Here is a 21,036-nt window from a genome sequence, read left to right on the forward strand (position 1 = left end):
GGAGAAAAATATTTCCACAGTCACTTAAGTAGTAAGTAGCAAAGCTAGGATTCAAAGGAAGGTCCTTAAACTCCTATTCTTTCACAGTACGCAATCCTCCCTTCTAGGTCAATTGTCCCTGTCCCTAAAAATGTTTCTTGTAAATTCACATGAGCTGGGAAGGGATGGGGAACGGTGATCAGGAACCACATCTAAACACCTTGCAATCAGCTACATTCCAAATTCTGCTGGGGAAGGATTAAGGGATGCTTTGTGGATTACAACACTGTGGGTCAGGGTAGGGACTATGGATTATTTAATTTTGTAAGAAGTGTGTGTTCCTTTAGAATGTCCACTTTCAGGACTCTCAGTGGTTCTGAATTATCTATTCCTTCCAATTTTTGATATTTCTAATTTTAAAAAATTATCTGTGTACTTTTATTATCCCTTCCTGCTGTTACCTGCCATTTGGTAACCTGCCATAGTTTGTTTCTGGTTTTGATGATCCTTTTTTATATTACCTGTTTTGAGGATAAGGTGCTTTTGAATTATCTGTGGGCTTTTGATATTACCTATTTGGGGAATAATCTAGAAAAAGAGAAGCAGTCTGAATAATAAAGAACTCCCAGAGCCCACTTGGGCAGGAAGGTGGTTTATATTTTTATACTTGCAAAATTGTGAACAATAAATAAAGGTGACTGTGCAGTCCCCCAACCCCTGCCACCCCCATTATTTCCTCTGCCCTCTTCCCATTTCCCCAGAAATGAATAATCACTAAGAATCCAGGAAGTGATTGTCCTTCCATCCATGCACAGTATAGGATATCCAAGAAGTTGTCCCCTTTCTGAGAGGAACAGAGGGAGGGGAGCCATCATACCAGTTGCAGGAGGGTGAAGGGAGATAAATCTCCATCTAGGAATTCTGATGTATGGCAAAAGTCCTCAGGTCAGTCCTCTCCCTTTGTGCCAGTGCCAAAGACCACATAGTTCCCTTGCCCATGGAGGGACTTTTCCCCGGAGGGCATCAAGAGGGGCAGGTATGACTTGAGGTCAGTCTCAGTCCACCTGAGTGGGGGAAGGCTTGGGTAACTTTCTCAGGCAACCTTAGGCAGACAGAGCCTGCTTGAGACAAGATTTGAGAAGAGTTCTCACCACACCTCAGCCTTCATTTCTCTAGGGACCCTTCTCCTGGCCTCTAAAAGGGGATACCATCTTCCTTCAACCAGATGGGGGCGAGTAGGGGGAATTCTTCTCTTAGACTACATTTGGTGTAGCTTATGTGCAGATCTGATTATATAGAACTGTATATGAAATTTCTTCATGAACTCAGTAAACATTTCCCTAGTGGGGGTGGTGAGCTAGTATGGTTCTGGATAGTGCCTTTATAAGCTGGACTTATAAAGATTTGAAGTGGGGCTCCAGAAGTTGGGGGGAAGATAAGGAAAGATCACAGAATTTAGAACTAGAAGGGACCAACATTCATCTAATCCAGTCTCTTTGTTTTACAGGTGGATAGTATCAGCCAAAAGGTTAATTGATTTGTTCCCTCTCACCATTAATAAATAGCTGGTCTAGTCACCAATGTGCAGTCTTTGTTCTGGGGCAAAGGGGCCGTACCAGTTGGGAAGGGGACTAGGGAGGAAAAAGTTCCTGCTTCTAGGGTAGAATACAAGATCTCTAAATTTCTCAGATCTCTGTACTCTGTACTCTTTTCCTTAAAGTCTAATCTTAATAAAGGATAAGGAGAGGGACTGGACCTGGAATTAATTTCATGAGTACAAGGTTCTCCCAAATAAGGAAATTTCCTCTACCAATCTGGGTTCATACCTTCTCTGCAATATTTCTGGTTTTAGAGAGCTTCCTGAGGCATTGAGATATGTCAAGTAAGACTTGCACTCTGGTCTTCCTGGATTTAAGATTAGATCTCTGCTTTCCAAGCATTCCCTTAGAAAGAAGCTGACATTTGTTTTTAGGGCGCACCCATGGATAGCAGGTCCCTTCCATCCCTTAATCCTACAATTTTTGGATTCTAGGGATGGGATCCAGGGTTGGCCAGGATTAATCAAGAGATTAGGCTATGGAGCTGCTTTAGACTGGGTAGAAAGGGAATAAGGCAGAGAACAGTAGAAAAGAGAGTGGAAGACAACCTTCAGCTGAGATTGGATTTAGTAAGCTATCCCCTTTTTTCCCTAGGTCCCTTATATGGGGAGCTATTTATCAAACTCATTCTAAGTCTACAATAGCACCAGATTTCTCATACAGCAAAGCCCTCCTACCAGTCTTAAGGGAAGGGGCGTTGACTTTTCCAGAGCCCTAGACAGGGAGGAGGTAGCAGAGACAGTATCTAGAGAGAGGGTGCTTTGGCTTGACTCAGCCTGATAGAGGAGCAGATATGTGAGGGCAAGGGGAAAGGTAGACTGGAGGAAGATACAGGAGAAAGCAGGCAAGGCCAGTGGAGAGAGAGAGGAGGTTCTGGGACACAGAAGGGTAAAGTGAGCAAGGTGAGGAAATCTAACCATCACCGATGACATCCCATCAATGATGCTAAGGGACCGAAGCTGGGAACCGCCATAGAGAAGAAAGACCAGCTTGGGAAGGTTTGGCAGTTTGGGGGCAAGGGTATGGTTAGGGCAGTGTCCAAAGCCCTCGTAATTTGGGCTTGGGGGCTCTAGAAAGACCACTGGACTGAGAACCAAAGGAAGTGATTGTGGCTGGGGTGTACATCTAGAGTAGGATTCTCCAGAGGGCAATGCCCAAAAGGACTTGATCTTTCTGGAAGGAGGGAGAGGCTTCTGCCAGAGTCCTTTCTCCTGGGGACTCATGGTAGAGAGGGCAGAACCAGTCCAGTCCCGATAAAACACTGAGTCTTTGGTTCGTGAGGGACATAGTTGTTTCCTCCTCCCCAGGGATTCTGTTTTTATCCCCTCCCTGACTCATAGTCCCAGGAGGGAAAAATCAGGGGCTTTGGTACCCACTGGGGAATTTCCCTGATTGAGATGGCTCATTTTCTGGGATTGGGACAGGGAACTTGGGCAGGAAACATAAGTACAAGGTGGTTTGGAGGATGAGGGAGTGGGAAGACCAGGTCAGACTTCAGTGTTCTCAGGACTGTGGAGACATGTGGCTTCTGGATCTCCAGGAAAGACTCCTAACCCACTTCGGGGTCCCCCACCCCAACCACCCAGAGGCCCTTCCTCAGAAGCCAGGAGCTGGGGCCCCCCAGGAGTAGATCCAGACCCCCCAGGAGCTCTCCCATCAGCACCCAGTAAGACACTGGAGTCTGCTTCACATTTTGTGGTATGGCCATAGAAGGGCTCTGTGGCCAGTGTTGGGGGTAGAACTGTAATGGGTACCCCAGGAGACTCTGAGGATCCTTGTCTCCCTTCTGGCTGGCTCAGCTGCAGTAGCAGCAGATCCAAGGGTGTCTTGGTGGTTTCCAACCCACTCTCCTCCCAGCCACCCTCCTCCAGCTCCAGCTCAGTAGGGGAAGGCCCTTTGTCCGGCACTCTCTTCACAGACAGGTCAAGGGGCCCCTCGGGAGGCCTGGTTGCCTTCTCCAGGACCTGATGAATATGGTAAAGCTCCCGGCGTATCTTTCCCAGCTGCTCCCGAAGCGGCCCCTGAGTGGGACCACCCGTGGTAGCCAGCTGACCCAGCCGTCTCTCCACTTTCTCGTAGTCTCCCAGGGCTTTGGACAGGTCCTCTCCGATTGGGCCCGGGCTCACTGGCCTGTACTCCTGCAGGTGTTTGCTAGGAGGTCCATCCAGGGCCTGGAGAGTGGGAGAAGTAGCCTCAGAACCAACAGTATCAGAGTCCTTGGGCCATGAGAGCAGGGGTGTAGCAGCTGGCACACTGCAGAGGGAAGAACCACAGAACAGTGTTGGGAGAGAGCTTAGGTATCTAGTTCATCCACCCACCCCCATTATACAGATGAGTAAACTGAGACCCCAAGAGCAGAAATGATTTGCTTAAGATTACACAATGGATAAGTGGAAGGTCTGGGAATAGAACTCAGGTCTCCTGCAATAATCTTTGTCCTCTTTCTTTCCTGATGAGAAGGAAAGGGGTTGTGAATAAGGGCCAAGGTGATTGTGGTCCTTTTTAGCTCTCGAATCCATGCCAGTCAAAACCTCCCCACACCCCTAACTTCTAAGGGCCTGTGTACCTGGGAAGTGGGGGCAGGCTGCAGGCCCTGGGATGGAGGTGGGTGAGGGATAGGAGCAGCTAGATTCAGAGAGAAGCCCAGAACTGTGCCCTGCCCTGGGGACTGGTGGGTACAGAAACAGTAAAGCTGGCCGGGGCAGTGGGATAGGGGGCTGGCAGCAGTGAAGCTTGGATGATGCCGGTCCCTTCCTAAGAAGGCGTTGAGTAAATCCCCTCTGCTCTGCGGCTCCAGTCTGTCTTTAAAAAGTACAGAGGATGGGCTTCGGTTTTTAAGAGGCCCCCAGAAACCATTCTCTGTGGTTGCTCAGTTGTTTTTCCCCAGTTATGACTCACTCTCTGTGACTACATTTGGGGTTTTCTTAGCAAGGACACAGAGCAGCTTGTCATTTTCTTTTCCAGCTCATTTGACAGATAAGGAAACCGAGGCAAACAGGGTTATCTGACTTATCCAAAGTCACACAGCCAGTAGGGGTCTTAGGCCAGGGCTGAATTCAGGAAGCTGAGTCTACCTGACTCCAGGTACCCCCCACCTTTGGCATCTTAGATCTGGTACTCCTTCCGCTGTGAAACTGTCCCTTCCCCAGACTAGCAGAGGCCAGAGGCCCCTCAGGCACTGTCCCTGACACAGAAGAGCCCCCACGCTATACTGGGGGTGGGGAAGCCCTGGGGATTATGTAGGGTTGCCAGAGATCCAACCCCGAGAACCAGCTGTCCCACAGTGCTCCATGGAGGGCCCCACCTTCTGACCAGTACCTCTCCCCACTCACCTCCTCTGGTAGTCAAACTTCCCCAGGGGGAGGCTGTCCACACCTGTGGGATCCTTCGGGAAGTCAAGCCCACCCCCCAAAAAGGACTTCCTTTTCAGAGTGCTCACAGCAGCGGCGGGGCTGGCCAGAGTCCCCTGGGCCTTCCTGGAACTGCTCCCCAGCAAGCTCCGATAGATCTCTGATGTCGGTGTTCTGCTTGGTCCAGTACCCTCCTTCTGGAAACTTTGGCACCTGCCTTCCTTCTCTTCTTCCTCCTCTTCCTCCTTAGTTCCCAGAGGCCCTGCTTTGAGCTCGACCTCCTGGCCGGGGTCCCTATGGGAGCGGGGCCAGGACGACACTGCTTTGGACATAGGCACCTTGAGGAGCCCTAGGGCTGTGGGCATCTCTCCCGGTGTCTTGCCTGGGAGGGCAAGGTTTGCTGGGGCAGGGGGAGCATCGGAGGCTTTCCCACTGGGGGTTCCCAGGGCGTGTTCAAACAGCAGCGGGTAGTAGAACCGTGGGAGGAAGGCTGAGCGTTCGGGGCCTTGGAGAGTCTGGAAGGGTGCAGTGGTGGCAGCTGCAGCAGCTGGCGGGGGCAAGAGCTGAGCAGCTGATGCCAAAAAGGGCATCTGAGTTATGGGGGCATGAGTGGCAGCAGCACCAGCAGTGAGTGTGGGTCCCAGGTAGGAGAAGAGCCCAGGGCTTAGGGGGTAGTTTATGCCCAAAAGGGACAGGTTCAGGCCTTGGGCCTCCTGATATTCGCTATAAGCTGGAGGGGGATAGCAAGGGATGATTCCACTGCCCTCCGTGCCCACTGGGGCCAGATCGACGCTGGCTCGGCTCTTCTGGCCTCCAGCCACCAGCCGCCACTGCTCCATGAGGAGCCCACCGGTGCTCAGGGATTTCTTAGGTGCCCTTCCCGTCTTTGGCTTGGGATCAGCCTCTGGGGAGGGCGGCTCCCGGCCTCTGCCCCCAGCATTCCGGAGGGAAAAGACATCAGTGATAATAAAGTCAGGCTCTGGCTCCCTGATCTTGTCTTTGAACCCGAAGAGGAGGGCTCCCACATCGGCTTCAGCTGAGGCCCCAGCCTTCCGGCCTTCACTGGGATCCATGGCCCTCAAAAGTCCCCCTGCTACTTCCTCATCATCGTCGTCCTCGGGGAAAGCTCCCCCATCCTCACCGGGTGGCCCCGGATCTGCTGGGGAGCTGTTTCCTGGCCTGGGCCCTGGTTTTGGCCGCTTAGGTGGGGCTGGGTCAGAAGGGTCTCCCTTGGGCGGGCCTCGGGGCCCCTCGGAGGTGGGGAAGAGCCGCAGCTCAGGCTGGAGGAGATGACCTTTCTTGTAAGCCCAGTCGGAGGAGTCAATGAGCAGGGACAGGGAGTTCTTGCAGAGGCTGTACTTCATGTGGTTGTACAGGTGGGATTTCTCCATGCAGGTGAAGGGGCACTGGAAACACTTGTAGTTGTACGGCTTGCCCCAAGGCCTGGGAATGTAGTGCGGTTTTTTGGGCTTCCTCTCCTTGGGCTTGTAGGAGGCGCCCAGACGGCAGCTCCCCACCTCCTTGGACATGGCAGCGGGCAGCACAGCTCTAAGAGGCCTCCCCGGAGATCATGGGCCCACCTGTGTGTGACAGAGAGCTGGGGTCAAGCCCTGCTGGCTGCTTGGCACGCTGCCCCCAGCCCCAAGAACAGCAGACTTTTCTCAGTGGCCCTTGGTCCGTGTCTTAGGACTCAAACCTCAGCTGCCTTTTTCCTTTTCTCTCGTCTTTCCAAGAAAATGGCCTATAGGCGTTCTATCTTTCCCTGTTTCATGTCTTTGTGGGTTCCTGCCTCTCTCTCCTGTCTCTGTCTTTGCAGGTTGCTGTCTTTCTATTTGTGTCTGTTTTACCTCCATCCATTTTTGTCTCTCTCTGGGACTGTGTTCTTGTCTGTGCTCCTCTATCTCTTTCATTTTATCAGTTTTTCTCTGTCTCCATTACTTTCTCTTTGTTGTTCTGTTTGTTAATATTTCTCTTTATGTTTCTATCTTCTTAACTCTATGTTTATATTACTAGGTCTCTCTCTGTATCTCTATCTCTGTTTCTGTCTCTCTGTCTCTGTTTTGAGCCAGGTAATGGGAGTAGGCCCTAGGAATCAGCAAACCATAGAAGCTCAGAAGGGATCTTGGAGAGGATTCAGTCCAATATCTCACTTTGTAGAAAAAAAACCTTTTATTTCTGATTGAACACTTGGAGAGGGAGGGAGCTCACTACCTAATAAAACAGCTCAGCCTATTGTCATACAGCTTAGATTATTAAAGAATTCATTATACTGAGCTGAAAGCTTCCTCCCCATATCTTCCACCCATTGCATCTAGTCCTGCCCTCAGGGGCCAGGCAGCACAAGTCTAATCCCTCCTTCAATGACAGCTCTTCAAATACTTGCAGACAGCTATCATGTCCCTGCTAACTCCTCTCTTCTCCAGGCTAAACATCTCCAGTTCCTTGGAGGGATCCTGAGAGTGAGGGTGGCCAGACACAAGTAACTCCCTCCCTATCTCTGCTGGCTTGCTCCACGGTGCTGAACTACCCTTTCTCATGGGGAATGGAGGAGAGTCAAGGTGGAGAATGGAATAGAGACAGAGACAGATGTGGATAGGGGAGGGAAGGAGGACAGAGACAGAGACACTAAGAAAGAGGACCTGGAGATCCAAGATTATTCCAATAAACTTGAAATAGAAAAATGCCATTTGCATCCAGAGAGAACTACAGAGTTCTTTGAACACACTATTTTCACCTTTTTTTGTTTGTTTGCTTTTTTTTTTCAATGTTTCCCTTTTGTTCAGATTTTTCTTTCACAACATGATTAATATGAAAATATGTTTAAAATGATTGTACATGTATTAACCTATATTGGATTGCTTGCTCTCTTGGGGAGGGAGGACATAAAAGAAGGAGAAAAAAATGTGGAACTCAAAAAATCTTATAAAAATGAATGTTGAAAACTATATATGTAATTAGAAAAGCAAAATAGTAAAATTTAAAAAAAAAAAGAAAGAGGGACTGAAATTTGGGAGAATGTATAAGAGACAGAGACAAAGATGGAGTAGGAACTGAGAGGGAAATGCAATGGTCCAGACTCAGGACAAAGGGAGGAGTATCAGAAGGTAGGGGCATACACAGACACATTCACTGTGTGATCCCAGAACACACAGACACATTCATATACACATAAGTATATTTACCAAGACACTTGCAAATACACATAGATGCAGGCAAACTCATAGATGTACACATCTATTAGTGAAGAAACACACATAAATTTCACAGAGAAAACCACTTATTTAAAATCACATATAATGTTCCCAAGTCAAATTTGCTGTGGGAATGTTCTTTGTCCTGTTACCTCTATGACTGCATTTCCTCCCTTTTCCCCTCTTGCCTTTAATCCAGGCTGTCTCAGTTGCTTCTCCGGAGGGACTTTTATGCCTCTGGGGAGGGAAAACCCAGTACAGCTTGAAGCATAGGTTTGTTCCAGCCCCTTGGGACCTTGTCTAACTTTATTAGTCCTGTCCCTACACCTGAGAGTATACATTTGCTCCCAACAGCTGTGACTCACGTTCAGCCTCACCACTTAGGGGAAGACCTCTTAAATTTCCAAGCACCCTGTCTGGTTTGGAAGATTATGGGAAACCTAGGTGATATTGGATAAGACTGGTTAAATATGGAGCCTCAGTTTTCTCATCTGGAATGGGAGGGTTACAGTAGCACAAACTATGTCTCTCTCTCCTGCCAACTACATTTTACTCCCTTCTATCCCAGAAAGCTGTGGGATAGAACAGAATCAAAGTTTTGGCCCCGAGTGAGTGGTTAGGAAGGTCTTTTGTATGTGTAAACATATATATGTATATACCATACTTGACAAAGTATATATAAATATATTATATCTATGTATATAGATGTGTGTGTGTTCTTTGGTTGAGCCATCCTACCCCAGGGGCAGGGCACCCTGGGTCACAACTCTGGGTCTGTTCTACCCTATAATCTTCTTTGGCACAGGGGATGGTAGTATAATTGGCAGGAGAAGGAGAAAGAGCATGTGTCCCGTTAACCTTTCCATTATTCAGATGAGAAAACTGAGTTCTTCAATGTAAAGTAGGGAGGTCCATCCTTCTAAGACTTCCATGTAAATAACTACTGGGATTACTAGTGAAAACCACCCCAAGGAAAAAAACTAAAGCTTAAATAATGCTAAGTGCCTGGAATTGGAAAAAGGTCATAGCAGAGATACTAGGACCGGGACAGTATTGGACCCTTAATTCTTGTCACTGTCAGGGATCCTGGTATGCAGGGATAGACTGACTGGCCTATAGCCTTGGGAGAAACTTTCAGGGGTGAGCTTCTATGTCTGGAGCATGTTATCAAGTCTTCTGGAAGTGCTACAAATCAAGGCTTGATTCATTGTTTTGTTGATTGAACTTAAGAAAGTAATGGAAGAAATGTGAATGTTGCAGATTAAACTTAAAAGTGTCTTGTATATACAGTCTCTTTCCCGGCCTTTCTCTCCCCATCCCCCCAACTGTCTGTTAAATATTTACCACCTTTAGGCCTGAAGGACTTGTGGTAGGGGAAGCTGGAAGGAAGATGATAGAACCAGAAGGAGCCATGAAAGACATTAGAAACCATCTAGCTCCCTCATTGAACAGATGAAGGACCTGAGGCCCTGAAAGAAGAAGTGATTTCTGGGTCACAAAGGGAGGTAATAGCAGAATGGACATTCCAGCCTAGGTCTTCAGATCTCTAAATTTGGATTCTTTCTACCACTCTGAGGTCTAGGAATCGTCTCCACCAGCCCTGGCTTTGGGGCAGGGGCGGAGCCCAAACCCTGGCAGACCTGGCAGGAACTTCTGAGTTGCCTCTTTGTTCTTGTTGCCTTGCCTCCCCAGAACAGATCCTGGTCCCTGCCTGATAGTTCAATTTATAGAATCTTATCCTTAAGGGTCACCTAGTCCTGCCCCTTCATTCTCCCTGAGGGACTTATGGGCAAGAGAAGGGATTCATTCAAGGTCATAGAGGTAAGAGGCAAAATCAGGATTCAAGTTTGAAGACAAAATGGAGACCGTTGAGCACTGGGGCTCTTGGATGTGGAATACTATCCTTCTGGTCACTTCTGGAACTAAGGAAAAAACTTGGGTCTAGTTACTAGAGAGACTCAAGTTACAGTCCCTGTTCTAAACTTCAGTGACTTCAAGGTCAGTCTTCACAGTACAATAAGCATGGATTAATACTTAAAGTCAGCCCCAGCAGAGGGGATAGTAATGTGGGCATCAAGGGCAGGTGCCTTTAAATCCTGTCTTTGAGACACACGGTGGGACTCTGGACAAGTCACATTGACTACGGCAATTCTAAGATTACAGAAACTGTAACTTAGCTTTGTAAAAGGAAGCTCCTCACAGATAGTTCCCTACACTACCACGGACCTAGGCAAAGTTCCCTGCTCGGTACTGCTCCCACAGAGGAAAGGAGGAGCTCTCTTGCCAACAAATTTTACTCCCAGGGTGAGTTACCTGCCACCGAGGTCTCCGAGCTGCCCTTTCCCCAACGAGCCTCCTATGCACACGCTTCGAGACTAGCTGGTCTGGATGAACTGGACGGAGACCTGCCGGCCCACGGGGCAACGAGCCCTTTTATCATGGGATCAACCCGGCCCATCCAGCACGGCATCCCCATCTCTCCCCATTCCCTGCCAGAGCCTTTTCCCCCCCGGAGACACAGAACTGAATGAGCAAATAGCCAGCTAAAACAATTGGACACAATGCCAGGGCATAAAGCCGAGCAGAAAGACCCCATCTGACCCCTCCCATCTCCAAGTGCTGCCATCCGGCCACAGGCTCCCCGCAGAAAGCTGCCCGCCGGAGTGCACCAGGGATCGGGGCAACGGAAGCACTGTCCACCTCCGCTGGGGACTCGGGGCCTCCCGCGGAGCTCCCACTGCCTGGAGCGTGTGCCAGGCGCCCGCTAGTCCACAGGCTTCATTTGCCAAGCGGGGGAATGAGAGAAGGGAAGCACGAGCTCCCGGCCGGCCCCCCTCCCCCTCGCCAATCCCCATTCCTGCAGTCCCTCACTCCGTGGGACTGCTCCTCTCTACGGGAGAGGGCATCTTAGAAAGGAGGGGGCGATCCGGGGGGGGAAGCACTTTTCGTCGCCTCCCCGGCCTGGACAGCTAGCTCGTGGAGCGTTTCCTTCTCCTGCTAACTTTGCCCCACTTCTTTAGTCCACCTGGGCCAGGACCCGGAGAGAGAAAAATCAAAGCTTCCTCCCTCGCCGGGCTCCTTTTAACTTCGAGCCTCTAGAAACAATAAAAATTTCAGGACTCACGTTCCCCGGAACCGCCTGCTCGAGCCCACCTCCTGTGCGGGGACCCTGGAGATGGGGGGCGGGCGGGGGAGCCGTGGGGGGCTCCCCTCCTGACCTCGGCGCCCTCCCCGGCCTGGAGGGCCTTCCGGGCGCCCCCGGCAGCCTGGCGCCCAGGGCAGCGCTTCTCCCTCCCCAAGGCCCCCGCCTGGCGGGCCGGCCGGCCGCTGAGCAGGGACACATCAAACTCGAGAACAGAGGCTGGGGCTGCCGCCCGCGCCCCCCTTCCCCGCGCCCGCTCTCCTCTTGGCTCGCTCGCTCTCTCGCTGGCTGGCTGGCGCTCTCTCATTTGTACCGATTTGCCCTGGGGGCGGCTTTCTGATTTGCAGCGTCCCTCGAAGGGCTGAGTTTGGGGAGGGGGAGGGAAGGAAGGGGGGCAGACCGGGGAGACAGAAGCTCCGCTTGCCAAAAGCGGTTCAGTCCCAGAACGGGCACAGACGGAGCAGGCTCCGAGCAAAACCAGCTGGGGCGGAGCAGAATGTGCTTAGTGAGAGGCTGGTTTGGAAGGGTGTGTGTGAGTGTGTGTGTGGTGTGTGGTGTATGTGTGGTGTGGTGTGTGTGTGTGTGTTGTGTGTTGTGGTGTGTGGTGTGTGTATTGTGTTGTGTGAGTGTGTATGAGTGTGTGTGTGGTGTGTGTGTGTGTGGTGTGTATGTGTGTGTGGTGTGTGTGAGTGTGAATGTGTGTGTGATGTATATGTGTGTGAGGTGTGTGGTGTGTGTGTGTGGTGTGTGTGATGTGTGTGTGTGGTGTGTGTGTGAGGTGTGTGTGGTGTGTGTGAGTGTGTGTGTGATGTGTGTGAGTGTGAGTATGTGTGTGATGTGTATGTGTGTGAGGTGTGTGTGTGTGTGGTGTGTGTGTGGTATGTGTGTGTGTGTGAGGTGTGTGTGTGTGATGTGTGTGAGTGTGAGTATGTGTGTGAGTGTGTGTGTGTGAGGTGTGTGTGTGATGTGTGTGAGTGTGAGTATGTGTGTGAGTGTGTGTGTGTGAGGTGTGTGTGTGTGATGTGTGTGTGAGTGTGTGTGTGTGTGTGTGTGTGTGGTGTGTGTGTGGTATGTGTGTGTGTGGTATGTGTGTGTGTGTGCACTGCATACATGTGTATTCATGCCTGTGAGAGTGGCGGAGGAGGGCGGCCTTCTACACCTGTACTCTTGGCCCGTGGCTCTCCTGGGAACGGGCTGGAGGACTGGGGTTAGTGCTTGTGCACAAGGAGCGGCCCACAGGGGTGTGCACTGCATAGGGGTGCTCCATGTATGAGTGGGGGAGGGCAGCCTGCAGACACCCGGCTTCTTCCCTGCTTATTTTCCTTGGGAAGGGGCTGGGGCAGGAGTGCTGCATGCATGTGCAGGTGTCTCTGGTGCTGATGGGGGTGGAGGATGTTCCTCCCGTGTCTGCCTCATGCCTCTCTGCTCTTGGGGTTGGAGTCCAAGGGGATGTTGTCGGAGGTTGGAGGGGTGTGAAAATCGCGTCCGCTGCAATCCTGCATCCCCTTCTCACCTCCTTCCTCCCTCAGAGTGGAACTGCTCCCTGTTCCCCTTAAAATTCTCCCCACTGAGCCGGCGACCTCAGGGGAAAAGTGGACCACAATAGGAAATATCCATACCTGCCGCAACCACCCCAATCTGGGGCTTCCAGCAAGAAACCAGAGGCTGGCCTGCCCCGGAGCAAACCTCTGTCCCTAGCAGAAGAAACTGCTCTTGTCTGGATTTTGGGGTGGGAAAACCTCTCCTCCTTGGCCTCAGCCCCCGGTATTCCCGGTATTAGCTGTTTTCCTCCTGAGACTCACTGGACAGAGGGACTCAACAATCTTGTGAGAACAGAACAGAGGTGGGGCAGCTTCTGGATGGGGGAAGAGCCTGGTCTAATGCCTAGGAGACCTATTCTGGACCTCGGCTTTCCCCTTTTGTAAAATATAAAACTACCCAGAAGACTAAGCTGAGAAAGTGCTTTGAGTTCTTAAGAAAACCATTCATTTCTCACTGGGTGCCTTCCCAGGAGGTTCCAGTAGCTAATAGCATGAGACTCTGGACCCTCTCAGCTCCTTGGCCTACCCTTAGGGCAGAGGCTAAAGGAGCAGAGAAAGAAAGGGGACATTTGTCCTATTGGGAGCAGGTGAATCCCAGCCAATCTATTCCCAAACCTGGAAACAGGGGGGAAAAAAGAGAGAGAGAGAGAGAGAGAGAGAGAGAGAGAGAGAGAGAGAGAGAGAGAGAGAGAGAGAGAGAGAGAGAGAGAGAGAGAGAGAGAGACAGAGACAGAGAGAGAGAGACAGAGAGAGAGAGACAGAGAGAGACAGAGAGAGAGAGACAGAGAGAGAGAGACAGAGAGAGAGAGAGAGAGAGAGAGAGAGAGAGAGAGAGAAAAGAATGAATTGCCTCTGCTGGGGAACTAAGAACCACCATGTGGAGGCAGTACCTTCCAGTCTGGGGGGAGAATTAGACTCTTGGTGGTCTTCTCCAACCCTCTGCTACCTGTTCCCTCATTTATTAAACGAAGGGGGTGAAATGTATGTCTTCTATTTTCTCTCTCAGATTTTAATCTAGGATCATCTCTTAAATCAGGGGATCGGGTTCCAAAGCTTCTGACATCTTTCTGTGTTCTTGCTATGTGTGTGCTATACCCCAGTGCCTGAATGTGTGCTGCTACGGCTATTTTTTCTTACATCTACATATATGCCTATTCCTATGTGGACATGTGATCTTTTCTATGTGGTTTTCTTGCCCTTCCGTCCTCAGCTGAAGGATGAATCATTCAGTGGAGTTGGGCAGAGATGAAGAAAATGGAGATGGCTCAGGAGAAGCAGAGAGGGGGGAGCAAGGGAGGCTGAGACAGGAGGGCTGGAGGAGAAGAGAACTGAAAAGGGACCAAGGAATGGGAGGTAGGACCAGGATTGGTGGAAGATCCTGGGAGATAGTGTTAGGCCTATCAACAATAGGTCAAAGAATAGAGGGAGAATGAGGAATGGAAATAAGATAAGGGATCGGGCACGGCAGAAGAACAAGAGGGGATCAGGGAACCAGAGAGATCTGGGAATAGGAGAGGAGCGTCGAGAAGAAAGGGTTAGAGAATAGGGGAAAATCGGTTAGAGATGGGAGAAGAAGGTCGGGAAAAAGAAAAAGTCAGTCAGGGGCTGAAAGAATAGGAAGAAGGAGTCTGGGGAGAAAGTGGAATTGTGGAGAAAATCTGGGAATCGAAGAAGGGATTAAGGAGAAAAAAGGAGGATAGAGGAGACTGGCAGGACTGCAGTTTGAAAGAAATGCCTGCAGAGTGGGGTGCCCATGTTCTACCAGCTGGCTCAGTTCTGAGGATAATGCTGTCCGGTCAGCCCGGTTGGTCCCTGGGCCAGTTGGGGACCGATGGGGGGTGGGGAATGGAATCTTGGGGCTGAGTTGAGGCCAAGGTCCCTGCTCCTCCTTTCTCCTCCCCTAGCCTCCCTGCGGCTGGCCTCGCCCCCAATCTGCCACCGTGGGAGCAGCCACCTGTGCAGCAGGGCTCCATCTGGGATCAGGGATGGGGGGGCGGGGCTCCCGTGTCCCTGAGTAGGGTCAGCCCAGAGCTAGGGGGAGCTGACATGGTGGGGGGGAGGGGAGGAGAAGGAAGAGTGCAGGAATCTTAGCTGCTTTGTCTACCAAGTACTGAGATTTTGGCTCTGTCCTCTCTGTTTCCTACTGTCCCCATCTTAGCCCTGGCTGTGTGGATTTGCTCTTACTGCTGCTGCCTGCATGTGTGCCTGGAATTGTGGGTGTCTGTTGTATGTGCTCCTTGTGACTGTGTGACTGTGTGTTATGTGCTTCCTCCAAGACAGCCGTCACCCAGAACCTCATACAATGTAGGGTCTTAATGTTATATAACAAGCACAAACACGATAGCTTTCCCCAAAAAAACCCGAACAGAGGCCCACATAGTCCAAGACAACGGCTAATGCCAAACAATTATCACTACAGCAAGGGTATAGTAGGAAAGGCGCTATACACATGCAAAGTCACATTCAGATCACTTATTTCCCTTTCTTTTTATACTATTCCTGTGTGTTGGGTGAGGGCTTAGCAGGTGACGCTCTCAGATCCGATAACAATTGGGAAATCAGAAGAAGGGAAGACGAGTCCTTTCCCCAGCTTGAAGTCCCTTGGGAAGTTTTTTTTTTGGGGGGGAAACGGGGAACCAAGGGCAAGGCTCCAGCCCAAGGAGACATCGAGACCTGGGCGGCCCTGTCAGTCCCCAGCCGGTCTCTGGATACTTCAAACCCACAACCACCAGGAGCTACCCAGGACAATTACCTCTGCTCTCATTTAGATCCTTCTGACTGATTGGGTGCTTGTTAAAGGGATAATAGCCAAGTGGGACAGAGGCTGCACAGACTGGGAAAGTTTCTCCCCAGGAGCTCTGCTTATGCACTTCATTAGCTCTATGGGATTCTGGGTCTATCTTAGATAGGCAGTGACAGCTAAGGGCACTCCCAGTGTGGTAACAGGTGCACTGAGTGGTGATGCTGGACATGGACTTAATTCCAATTTTGTGTAGGATTGAGCCACTTAAAAAAGTAAAAAATGTTCCAAAGGGAGGATGGGTTCAGGAAGGGATTCGGAAATGGGGTGGTCAATAAGGGGATGGAGCCAGTAAGGAGGAACTCAGAGGATGTAGAGCTCTGAGAGAGTGAGCCAGGCAGGATCAGTGGAGGAATTGGGACACAAGGAAGAGAATGGGGGTGGGGGAGATCAGAGAGAAGAACAATCAGTAACGGGGATGGAGATCGGCTAAAGTAATGAAAGTTCAAAAAGGGATGAGGGGCTCAAAGAAGGCAATGAAGGTTCAAAAGGGAATGGGAGCTCAGAGAAGGGAATGGGGAGTCAGAGAAAGAAATAGGATTTAATAAGGAGATCTGGGGACTCAGAAAAAAATAGGGACTCGGTGAGAAGATAGGGGTTGGTTGGAGATTTAGCAAAGCTTCTTTGAAAAGATTGGGATTTAGTGAAAGGTCAGTGGTTTCAGTGAAGGAGATGGAAGCTCCCTGAGAGGACCAGGGGCTCAGGGAGGGATTGAAGGCTCTGTGAAAGATGAGTGAGAGAATGGGGGCTCAAAGAGAGGGGATGCGGGTCAACCCTTTCACTATTGCTCAGGCATGCAGCCACTCCTCGGACAAATCTCGGGACCTAGCCTGCAATTCTCAGCTTGTCCTGGAAGTCGATGTTTGGGTTCTGTGAGCTTCTCTCGGAACAGACAGGCTCCCCTGAGGAGGGATGAGGATGAAAAATGTTCATGTGGGTCGGGGCGACGGCTGCGGCTGCACAGAGACCATCTATCAAGCGGAACTCACAGCGGCACAGCTGTGCCTGCCCTGATGCCTCCTGCCCCCCTCAGCCGCCTCTCCCTCTCCATCCCACCATAACCCCAGGCTTGAATAGGGGAGGGGTCTCTGCCTATTCTTGGGGAGGAAAGAAAGACAGACAGGAACCAACCTGGGGTAGGATCCTGGAGTCTAGCCTGGGACTGCAGAGGCTGGGGTCTGTCTGAAGGTGAGGTGGATGGAGATCTGAGCAGAGGAAGGGAGGATCTCTCACAAAAAGTGGAGCTGGGCTTCTAGCTGAGTCAGTATGACATCTTTCTTTAGCTGCCCCTGAGGAGAGAAGAGATGTTTGAGGTGCATAGTATTGTGAAGTGGGGGAGAGAGAGAGCTGGAATTTGGTGATATCCAGGTAACCCACTGGCCTCTACTGCTATCAGTAGTTCAAAGCTTCACTTGGGCTGGGGGTTTCCTTTGGGACTCTTCTCCAGAAGATCCTCAGGACAGAGTCTGGCTCAGCTGCAGAGCAGCTTGTTTGCCCCATGATCGCTAGCCTGGCATCCCACCACCACCAGCACACTCACATATATACATACATGTACTCAAGAAAACAGGTGTACAAGCACACATATCTCCATGGTGGGTTAAAGAGATATTTGTGTGTACACCTTAACACAAATACTGACAAGTACCCAGAAATCAAAATGCTTGCCCACTGCTACCCCAACACATGCTTCATGGATGTCACTCTATATTTATACTCATCCTACTATACCTGAACAGGTCACCCATTGATGTCATGGAGTCAGGAGACCAGGATCCCAGGTCTGGTGTCTTGCACATAAAAAAACACTTTAATCAAAAATCTGCCGAATTGAATTGAGCTCGCTGTGTGACTTCTGGCAGGTTCACTCTCTCTTGATCTCAGTTATCTTCTCTATAAAATGATGGAGTTGGACTGAATGCTTTCTAGGATCCCCTTTCAGCTTTATGGTGTGCATGGCAGAATGCACACATGTGAAAATTCTTTATATGTATGAACAAAGACGCAACATGTCAGAGCCTTTCTTCACATGCTGCTTTGGAAACAGGGAAAGAGATGAAGACCTAAAGGGGGCTAGTGAAAAGGAGAAGTAAACTCAAAAAATACAGGTTTTCAGGGTAAGTTTGGGAAGAAGAAGGGAAGACTTTGAAGGTCCAAGGGGCCTGAAGGATGATTCTGTAAAGGCAACCTTAGCACCTGCATCTAGTACTTCTCCCTCCCTATTCTTCTCTTCTTCCTCTTTTCCAGTCTGTTTTCCTTTCCCCTCTTTCATCCCCTTAGCCCTTGAGAATGGAGATTCCCAGTGAAGGGTTACCAGAGGTGGGGGTGGGGTGATGCTGAATCAGTGATTGACAGCTGTTTTTTCCAGTAAGGTGGGACTTACAGTCAGGAGGCTGGGAGGGTAGAGGGAGGAGGGAAGTACTTGGGCTAGAGCTAGATTGGGAAACAAATGCTCCAAGCTCCTTACATTCTAACCTGGGGTGGGGTAGGGAGCTAACCTTGAGAAACTGGAAGATGGAACCAAAGAGAAGAGGCCTTTGCTGGGCTGGGCCATTGTAGCCCAGGTGATTTCCCCCAAGACTGACAATTTCAAGAATGGGGTTAGGACCATTGATCTACAGCTAGAAGGAATTTTAGAGACCATTGAAACCATCCTCATTTTAAAACTAAGGAAATAAGGCACAGAAAGATTATGATTTGTCCTGAGTCGTGTAATTCTATCAGTATTGGAACACAGCTCTTTGTGATTCTAAATTCAGCGTTCTGGCCATTATACCATTCTATCTTCTAGGTTATTGGAGCTTGCAGGTATGAACTGTGAAAATGTAAACAGATGAACAGTCCTATATTTGGGAAGTCATCCACCAACATCTTCCACCCTCCTCAACTGGCTATGGCTTTTTGTACCCCAACTCAAAGATGGAGAAAGATGTGAAGGGAGCCTCAGACACAATTAGAGATGCAGGAGCCTTTGAAATCACTTAGTTTAATGCCCTTATCTTACATGGAAGGAAACTGAGCCTCAAAGAAGGACTTCCTCCAAAAGGAAGCAAGTTAGGAGCAAGGTGAGGTCTAGAATCCAGAGCTCTGAATTCCCAACCCAGGGCAGTTATAACTAATTCATAGTAATGGAGAAATCTCTGAGGAGACCCTCACTTGGCAAGTGGTGGGGAGGAGGACATAAAGGATGTAGCTGGCAGGGGGGAGCTGAGATCAGATGAGATACAGTGCATAAACCCATGCCAAGGAAAGGATTTCGTTCCTCATGTAAATGAGATAGAAAATCAGACCCAGGTCTGGGAATAGCCTAGCTGTTCTCAGGAATGGTGGGTAGGAAAGACCCCACAGGCAGCTGGCTCTGCGGGTGTCAGGCAAGGACTCCATAATGATGGTAGCCCAGGTACCATTTTCAGGTGATGGTCCAAGTGACACCCCACATAGAGTGGGGAGGGTTGGGATGGTGGTGGGAGAAATAGCCCCTTGCTCATCTTAGCACCAAGGCTGACACTCCTCTGCCACTACATTTGTCAGTATCATAGATTCAACCAAGCCCTGTGCTGGCTGAGCAAGCTTCCCTTCCCCCACCTGTCACTCCTGACAACATTGAATGACAGACCTAGAAGAAACCTTAGAGATTCTCTAGCGGACACTGCTCTTGCCTTCTCCACCCCCATTTTACAGGGCTAAAAACTGAGGTCTAGAGGGAATTAGAGGCAGAGCTGGATCTAGAGAGGTCTCATGACTCTTAATCTAAGACTCTCAAATGATTAATCTATGTAAAAGAACTTGAGGACCCTAAGGTGCTAAATAAAATTTATTCATATTTAGTATTATTTCACTACAGCACACTGCCAATATTCAGCAACCACAATGGCTTTCTTTAGAAGATTTAAGATTATAAAGACAGACAGCAAACAGACAGGTAGGCAGATAACTCTTAGACCTTGACTTCTGTTATCTCAAATTCTCTGTTTTGGGGGTTGCAAGTAATTCTAATTGAGAGCTGGAAGATTAAAAAAAAACAACCCTCAATTAAGGAGCAAATCTGGGGACTGACCTATTGAAGCCCTACTTTGATAAGGATCTCCAAGCGCACTACCTAGGAAGATTGACAGAAGTCACTGCCCCGGAGGGTGCCCTGGGGAACAGCGGGCCAAAAAGCCCTGGTCAAGGACTGAAGCATGGGGAGGAGCTTTTTGCCATCCCTGTCCTCTCTTTCCTCCAGTACTCCGGTGAGGGAGAGATAGAGGTCACTCTGATCCCTGAAAGCCCACACATTTTTATGGATTTTATGAGGGGCATCGAGTAATTAAGCTAACTTTTCCAAAGCTGGATAGGTGTGGGGGTTCCCTGGGTTGGGGAAGGCTAGTCACTTTCCAGGAACAGAAGTCGGGGGTTTGTATGACATATTTCTGCCATGCCCGGGAGTTACTGCTTATTTCCGTTCTGCTCCCCCCAACCCCCTTATTCAAACAAGACAATTAAGAGACAATTAACAATATATACTACATATACATAGGCAAACCTACACATATATTCGTGCACGAATGTATTCAAATACAAAAACTCAGACACAAACGCAGACCCTCCCTTTTCCTGCCTGGCCAGATTCCTCTACTTCTCACCCAGCGCCCGAAGGACTTCCAAACTTCCTTAGCCCCTGGTCTTGCCTCAGAGAGTGGGCTGCCTGCTACTGCTAGTGGGGCTGATTCCCGGACCTGCCCATCGGATGCTCTGCTCTTACGGTGAAAAACCTTGACAAGGGACCTTCAGCCCCTGCCTCTCCCCGTCTCGCGGTGGAGGAGCTACGAATGGGGCGGCAAACCCCACTGCCCTCACTTTGGGCACTTTCATGCACACACAGTCCCATGCCGGCCTCCAGCGCCCAAGCCCCCCTCCTCCAGTCCCCCCGCAGCCTGCCAGCCGTCCCTCCCATGCCCGGTGCCCGTCTTGTCTTACCTGAGTCCCCCCTGGGCCTGCCCTCCCGGCTCAGAGCCCCTCCCTCCTTCCCCCGGGCAGTCCGTAAGTGGCTCGGCAGGGCGGCGGCTCGGGCTCGGGCTCGGGCTCGGGCTCCGGCTGCGTGCGCTCTGCCAGGCTCCGTGCTTCTCGCCAGCGAGCGAGTGAGGAGCAGCCCGCGCTGAGCGCTAGGTATATATTGTCTGGGAGTGTGGCCTTAGGGCCTCCGCAGGGCGGTCTGGTGCCGTGCCTGCCCCTATATGGAAGATGCCATCACATGCTTCTTCGCTCCCAGCCAGGGGCCGGGTGGCACACGGGGGGAGGGAAGCGCACCAACTTCAGACCGGGCGCGAAACCCACCCCGCCCGCCAAACCCCGCCGGACTCGCACCTGCCCCGCACTCAAACTTCTCCCGCCACAGTTCCAGCTTCCCGTGTGGCTCTGGCTCCTGGCTGCCCCTTTCATGTGGTGCTGGAGCA

The 21,036-nt window shown here is 50.5% G+C and overlaps 1 protein-coding gene across 4 annotated transcripts; it reads right to left on the reverse strand.

The window, feature by feature from the left end:
• Positions 1-618: 618 nt before the first annotated feature.
• Positions 619-20,723, reverse strand: PRR35 (proline rich 35). 4 transcript variants are annotated; one of them, XM_074279797.1, is made up of 4 exons: positions 17,333-17,528; positions 16,733-16,890; positions 4,910-6,507; positions 619-3,830 (listed from the first exon to the last, which is right to left on the reverse strand). In XM_074279797.1, the coding sequence occupies exons 3-4, from the start codon at positions 6,454-6,456 to the stop codon at positions 3,065-3,067; spliced, it is 2,313 nt and encodes a 770-aa protein (XP_074135898.1). In that variant the 5' UTR covers positions 6,457-6,507; positions 16,733-16,890; positions 17,333-17,528; the 3' UTR covers positions 619-3,064. The 4 variants fall into 4 exon arrangements, with proteins under 4 accessions (XP_074135898.1, XP_074135900.1, XP_074135899.1 ...); XM_074279799.1 differs by lacking the exons at positions 16,733-16,890; positions 17,333-17,528 and adding an exon at positions 20,561-20,723; XM_074279798.1 differs by lacking the exons at positions 16,733-16,890; positions 17,333-17,528 and adding an exon at positions 11,243-11,705.
• Between the last annotated feature and the right edge of the window lie 313 nt (positions 20,724-21,036).

The sequence above is a fragment of the Sminthopsis crassicaudata genome, chromosome 1 (genome assembly GCF_048593235.1).
Source record: "Sminthopsis crassicaudata isolate SCR6 chromosome 1, ASM4859323v1, whole genome shotgun sequence".
NCBI classification, from domain to species: Eukaryota; Metazoa; Chordata; class Mammalia; order Dasyuromorphia; family Dasyuridae; genus Sminthopsis; species Sminthopsis crassicaudata.